Here is a 7,260-nt window from a genome sequence, read left to right on the forward strand (position 1 = left end):
TGGGAAGGGAATTATCAAATAGGGTAGGGTTGTAACGGAACACCATTCCGCATCCGCATGTGCGGAACTTCCGCAAGAAATAATACCTCCCAAGTTACAACCTTAAAATGCCAAAAACATTGTTACAAAATCGATTTTTTAATAAAAAATTGATTTTTTTTGTACATCTTTTGTAATACCCCTTTAGGAACAGACAACCCTGGTTCACCATTATGTTCACCATCAACGTCTCTCTTCGGTTCAAAAATAACATCGGCCAATAAAAGTCCTATAAATCTGTTATATGAGAATTATCCTGGATTGAGTTTTATTTGCACTTACGGTGATGGATCTTCATTGGACTCTGAGTATGGTAAGTTTATCTATACTATTATAATAAAGCGTAAACACACACTTCTTTGTTACCTAAGATGTCAGCAATTACACCATATTTTTAAATAATTATTTATTAATAAAAAGCCCTATTCTTACGTCACACTTTAGTCTACATGTTTTCACGTCACTAAACATAGTTAAATATTTTGGATAAAACCCTAATGTGGGAAAGAGACCATAAGTTGCTGCCAACATCAAGAAAGAAAGATTGCTAAGGTTTGTCATGTCATGTCATTTTGACATTGGCTATTGATAATTTGACAAATGTAAACAAAAAAAATCACAATTTCATGCGGATAAAGCCGCACGGGAACAGCTAGTTTACTAATGTCAAAGTTTAGATAGATGGATGTTTTTGTTGGGAGCGTCGGTGGCTCTGTGGTTTGAGTACTTAATTTGTCTACAGGTCTAGGGTTCGAATCCCAATTAGTTTTCAAATTTACCGGATATTCCGGTGAAGGAAAACAGTGTGGTTGTTGTCCTAGTCACTTAGGGTCCCCCTTAGTGGGGACGTATAGTGAGCTAGTGATGGTGTTAGTTTGAATGCTGAACGGATCTTGATGAAATTTAAAACATAGCGTTTTTATGCAGACGGAGTCACGGATAACCACTAGTACTCTTAATTATCGATTGTTTAAAAGGCGTTTTTTTTTCAGCGCCTCAACATCTAAGTCATAGTATGCGTTTTAAAGTTATTTGCAAGATAAAAGAATATAGATTTGAAGGATATGGTAAGTTAAACTACAAGTCACTTTGTATGGGTTTGTATGTATGTTAATTTCTACTTAACTATATTTCTATATCTATCTATACTATATAATATAATAAAGCGTAAACACACACTTATTTGTTGCCTAAGATGTCAGCAATTACAGCATATTTTTGAATAGTTTCTTTAATAAAAAGCCATACACTTACGTCACGCTTTAGGCTATATATTTTCACGCCATTAAACTTAGGGGGTTTTGAATAAAAACCCTAATGTGGGAAAGAGACCATAAGTTGCTGCCAACATCAAGAAAGCAAGTTTTGTAATGTCATGTCATTTTGACATTTGCAATTGACAGTTTGACACATGTAAACAATAAAATAATTTTAAGCAGATGAAATCGCACAGGAACAGCTAGTAAGAAAGCGTAAACATATACTACTTCGTGGCGTAGGATGTCTGTAAACACAGAATATTTTCGAATAACCTTTAATAAAAATCCCTACATTTACGACACGCTTTAGGCTATATATTTTCACGCTATTGAACTTAGGAGGTAAATAAACTGGTAAAAACCGGAAAGGGACAAAAACTACAAGCCAATAGCAAAGAAGGATAATTGCTGGTAACGGTAATTGTCAAATGGCAAAGTCCTTCATAATATGCATTTCAATTTTGACATTTGTAAAAGAATGATTATGACATTTGTAAAAGAATGATTTTGACATTTGTAAAAGAATAATTTTGACAATTGTAAACAATGAGATAAAGATTTTACAATTCCATACGGATGAAACACGAGAACAGTTAGTATTAAGTATGGATTACAAATAGGAATTACACTTATTCTTAGAACTTGTGAACGTTGTCAAGTTAAGCAATATCTGAACTCGCTAAATAAGTTTTCAAGTTAACTGTAATAGGTTCAAGTAAGAAGTTAGCTAAAGTAGCGGCAGCTCGTGTTGCTCTGGCCGAGCTGGGGGAGTCGCGGGGTCACCAGCAGCACCCTATGCCCACTGCGCCCCTCAACCAACTGCTTGCGGATCACGTCGCTAGGTAAGACAGGGGTAGACAGAGTGTAATCAGTCATTGTTGATTCTTGAGCTACAAATATGTTTGTAGCTAAACCAACAGATAGTTTGCTTTCAAACTTTTACTTGTTGTAAATATTTTATTTGCAAGTTGTAAAACTTATTTACAGGTTGTAAAACTTTCATTTATTAGTTGTAAAACATACTTGTAAGTTGTAAAATTAATTTGATACTATAAAACATTTGTAGATTGTAAAAATTGTAATTATTAGTTGTAAAATTGTTATTTACAAGTTGTAAAACATTTATTTGCAACTATTTAAACATTTACATGTTGTAAAACTATTATTTGTTAGTTGTAAAATTTATTTACAGGTTGTAAAACTATTATTTGTTAGTTGTAAAATTTATTTACAGGTTGTAAAACTATTAGTTGTAAAATTTATTTTAAGGTTGGTAAACGATAAGTTTCAAGAGATGGTTCGCAACAACCTCGTGCATCCTAAACGGAAGGTTCTCGCTGGCATCGTGATTACCATAGACAACGGTGTAGAAGGCGCTAAAGTGAGAATAGTAATATAATATCTATTATTTATACTAATAAAGATTTGTATTTTTGTATGTATTGAAATAAATTGCAACTGGGCCGATTTCAAAAATTCCTTCACCATTAAAAAGCTACGTTATCACTGAGTAACATAGCCTATGTTTTTTATTATTTTTTTAATTTCATTCGGGCAAAATTGTTGACCGACTTCCCAAACGAAGGAGGTACTCAATTCGTCTGTATGTTTTTTTTATGTGTGTTACGGCATAACTCCGCTGCTAGTGGACCGATTTTTATTGAACGGTAGCTGATGTTTGTAGGAATACAGGATGATCTTAACGGATGCAAGCTTTTTTGTGTCATCCTATATATCAACAGGCCTTTTAGGCGTATTTTTTTAATTTCCAGGTAATAGCAGTAACCACTGGTACTAAATGTGTTTCCGGAGAGCATATGTCAGTAAAAGGATTGGCATTGAATGATTGTCATGCTGAGGTGAGTATAACGAGAGAATGAGTGAATGAGAATGATAAAACTATCACCAGTTCATCCCCACTAAGGGGGGACACTAAGTTAGTGACTGACAAACACTGCGATTTCATATATATCTTTGAATTTCTTCACAGATATCGCGATGTTTTCCTTCAGGTCGGGTACGTGGGAAATTCTAAAAAACCCAAAATTAATGGGGAGATTCGAACCCAAGAGCTTTTGCAAGTCAAGTGCTTAAACCATTGAGCTACCGACGCTCTTATTATCTATACGTAAACACACTTTGTGGCCTAGGATGTCAACAATCACAGTATATTTCTGAATAATTCTTTCTTTAATAAAAATCCCTACATTTACTACACGCTATAGGCTAGATATTTTCAAGCTATTATATTTAGGGGGTGAATAAATTGGAAAAATAGCGATACTAGAAAGCGACAAACACTACAAGGCAAGTAAAGAAGCAAGTTTGTATAAGCCAATGACAAATACTTTGTTATTTGTGTTCTTAGTTAATTATAATTTTAACGTAAACAGTTGTATTTTAATATGTATTTTGGGGTATTACATAAATACTAGGTAACTGCGACTTCGTCGCGTGGAATTAGAAAAAAAACCAGAAGTAATTAGCCTATGTGTGCTTCCAGACTAATTTCGTCGAGATCCGTTCAGCAGTTTAGGCTAGAAACTCTAACAAACATCCATCTAAACTTTCGCATATAATGTTAGTATGATTTGTTCCAGGTAGCAGCAAGGCGTTGTTTGCAAAGATATTTATATTCTCAACTACTTTTATACGCTTCAGCGAAGGGTAAGTTATGTTATTTATAAATTAAATCGAATATTTGTATGGATGGATGTTTGGACATATCTCTAAAACTAGAATAATTTGAAAGAACACATAATAGTGAAAAAATTAAGTCGCCACATTTCATGACATTTACTTGATTTTAAAGTAACTTGCTCTTGACTTCGTTTGCATGCAAAATAAATAATATAGCCTATGTTACTCAGTGATAGCGTAGCTTTTTAATCGTGTAAGAATTTTTCAAATCGGTCAAGTAGTTTTTGAGTTACAAAAAAGCAAATTTTCAAAAAAAAATCCAGAAGAAAATCAAAAATGAGTAGCCTATTTGTCCTTTCTGACTACCTTTTACATCTATAGCAAATATCGAAATCCGTTCAGCAGTTAGGCTACAAACATCCATCCATCCAAACTCGCATTTATAAAGTAGAGATTATTTCCCAATCCAGATCCAAAGCAATGTATAGAAGATTCTGATATTGAACCAATATCAACTGGTGGATATCAGTTAAAACCTAATAGGAGTGTACATTTGTACGTGAGCACTGCCCCTTGCGGCGACGGGAGGATATTCAGCCCGCATGAGAACAACGAGTCTGAGCTGGATAGACATCCTAATAGGTGAGCTGGGGGAAAATGGTCTAGGAAACTATGGAAGTAAGAGTACGGTAGGGTAGAGGTGTAGTAACAATGCTGTCTAGTCTAGACCGATGAGTCTGAGTCGGATAGACATCCTAATAGGTGAGCTGGGGGAAAATAGTATAAGAAATTAGGGGAGTAAGAGTAGGGTAGGATAAAGTGGGGTAGGCATATTTCTGTCTAGTCTAGACCGATAAGTCTGAGCTGGATAGACACCCTAATAGGTGAGCAGGGAGAAAATGGTATAGTAAAACAACGGAAGAAAGAGTATGGTAGGGTAAAGTGGTGTAGTGACAATGACTCCTGTCTACAACAGTTCTAAATTAGATAGACATTGGTGAGCAGGGGGAGAATGGTATAGGAAACTACGGGAGTAAGGGTATGATAGACTTGCGTGCTGTAGGCACATTGCTGTCTAGTCTAGCAAGTAACTGAGTCTGAGCTGAATATACACCATAGATGAGTAGGGGGAGAGTGGTATAGTGAAACTAGGACGGTAGGGGGATAAGGGGAATATAGGCTAAAGTGGTGTAGTCAATCACTACTGACTACTCTAAGAAACCGGTGAGAGAATGAAAATTGGATGTTTCGGAGATGACGCATAGGAAGGCGAAATTTCCAGTTCCTATGTGTCCCCTCTACTGACAATTAGGTTAGGTAACGCATCTGCTTTTGCGAATGTCAATGGGCAACGGTCACTTCGCCTATTTGGCGAATTTAGGCTAGAGTGGCATTCTCATATTGACCGCTGTCTACAACAGGTCTGAGCTGGATAGTCTCCTAAATAGGTGAGCAGGGGGATATAGTAACAGGAGTACGGGTATAGGGTGAAGTGAAGTCACATTGCTGTCTAGTCTAGACCAAGTCTGAGCTGGATAGTAGACTAAGGAGAGGATAGGTTAAAGTGATATAAAGGCAGATTATAAAAGTGGGAGGGATGGAATCCTAAGGGTGAAAAAAATGAATTTTTTTTTTATATATCTCGTAATTTTTTTTGACAATCTGTTAGAGTTATATTAAATATTATTTTAACAGGCTAGCTCGAGGTCAATTAAGGACTAAAATAGAATCAGGTGAAGGGACCATACCTGTTAAAAACAGCAGTAATGTGGTACAGACATGGGATGGAGTTTTACAGGTATGTTGTATGGACTTTTTAATCAACAAAACCCTTTTTGAACCTTCATATTGTTACATACAACTTTTGGTGGTAAAACTTTGACATGTGCCATTTTAATTTATTGTTGTTTAACTGTAAAAGTCCACTTTCTATTGTAAAACATCAACATTGAAATGTAAAATAACGATTTTTAATTTTAAAATTGCAATTTCAAAAGTTTCAAAAGATGAATTTTCAATTGTAAAACACCAAACTTTAACTGTAAAATCTTCCATTGAACTGTAAAACACCAACTTTGAACTGTAAAATACCAACTTTCAATTGTAAAATACCAACTTTCAATTGTAAAATACCAACTGCCAACTGTAAAACACAAACCTATCGTAGGGCGAACGTCTCCTAACAATGTCGTGTTCGGACAAAGCGGCGCGTTGGTGCGTTGTGGGCCTTCAAGGGTCATTGCTGGCCTGTCTACTCAGACCCGTGTACCTTAGCTCTCTGGTCCTAGGCTCTTTGTTACATCCACAGCATTTATACAGGTATGGACTTTATTTTGTTAGTTGTAAGGATGATTATTGTATGAAAATGTGTTATATAAGTAATTGCTTTATTGTGTCATATTTAAAAAGCCTTGGCTCTATGAAAATTATGTAGGGTGTAAACAAGCTTTTTCCGCCTGATATTGTCCATTCGGAATTAAGAAATATTTTCAAAGTACTATATGTGTTCTTCTAGACTGTTCTATAACTGATTTTCAGTGAGTTAAGTCGTTTTGGAGATAGATAGTAAAATCCATCCATCCAATTTATATTACGATGATTCTTCGGAATAAAAAATACAATTAAAACTAAATTATTTTATTATCTACGAGTATTATATTCATTCTATCGAGTAAGGTGAATTTTTATGCGTCATCAGGAAATAGTTGCCGCGGGCCCTGAAATTAGATGTATTAGTTGAAAAACATTATCTTTTTCTAACAGAAGATGCTTATTTACTTCTATACAAAGCACTCTTCTATATTATTGCATTACTGCACTGTACTCTGCCTGTCCTCGTGTGAAAGTTCCCATACCTGGTATCAGTTCCATATCCCATGTGGACATTGGGAGCATCAGCACATTCCCCCTTGCTGTACTGCTGCCAGGAAGGACATGATGACGCGACAAAAGACTTCGGTCGTAGTACCGACTCCGCGAAGAACATATACGAACGCCAATGGCTGCAAAAGACTGAAAGACCGATATGATAGGATGGAAAAACCGGAAAGACCATTGCATAATTTAATACTAGAAGATTCAATAAAGACCGTGATATAGTCAAATTATAAAAGACCGCAGTTTAAGACTGGATAAAATGCATACTAAAAAGAATTTTAGTTCTCATGTCAATTGCAGGTGTTTTGTGTTATTATGACATACTCCATGACACTCTAAAGAGGAAGACAAATCGAATGACACATCAATCGTCAAAATCGGTTCAGTAATTTAGGCTATAGGCTATTACAAATTTTAATACAAACACCTGTACTTTGGTTAAAAA

At 35.4% G+C, this 7,260-nt stretch overlaps 2 protein-coding genes across 2 annotated transcripts in view; one reads left to right on the forward strand and one right to left on the reverse strand.

The window, feature by feature from the left end:
* Positions 1–7,260, forward strand: part of LOC106101254 (double-stranded RNA-specific editase Adar) — a 20,268-nt gene that overhangs the window by 276 nt on the left and 12,732 nt on the right. Inside the window, exons 2-10 of the mRNA XM_013280416.1 lie at positions 188–352; positions 1,032–1,106; positions 2,008–2,140; positions 2,568–2,679; positions 3,071–3,157; positions 3,899–3,965; positions 4,409–4,580; positions 5,634–5,736; positions 6,106–6,257. Of these exons, the coding sequence (XP_013135870.1) occupies positions 188–352; positions 1,032–1,106; positions 2,008–2,140; positions 2,568–2,679; positions 3,071–3,157; positions 3,899–3,965; positions 4,409–4,580; positions 5,634–5,736; positions 6,106–6,257 (1,066 nt within the window). The remainder of the gene's footprint in view (positions 1–187; positions 353–1,031; positions 1,107–2,007; positions 2,141–2,567; positions 2,680–3,070; positions 3,158–3,898; positions 3,966–4,408; positions 4,581–5,633; positions 5,737–6,105; positions 6,258–7,260) is intronic.
* LOC106101255 (pancreatic lipase-related protein 2-like) overlaps positions 6,560–7,260 on the reverse strand; it is an 8,153-nt gene continuing 7,452 nt past the window's right edge. The window contains exons 8-9 of the mRNA XM_013280417.1: positions 6,794–6,950; positions 6,560–6,655 (exon numbers count right to left, since the gene is read on the reverse strand). Of these exons, the coding sequence (XP_013135871.1) occupies positions 6,598–6,655; positions 6,794–6,950 (215 nt within the window). The 3' untranslated portion in view covers positions 6,560–6,597. The remainder of the gene's footprint in view (positions 6,656–6,793; positions 6,951–7,260) is intronic.

This window comes from Papilio polytes, unplaced genomic scaffold (genome assembly GCF_000836215.1).
Source record: "Papilio polytes unplaced genomic scaffold, Ppol_1.0 DF824002.1, whole genome shotgun sequence".
In the NCBI taxonomy this organism is placed as follows: domain Eukaryota; kingdom Metazoa; phylum Arthropoda; class Insecta; order Lepidoptera; family Papilionidae; genus Papilio; species Papilio polytes.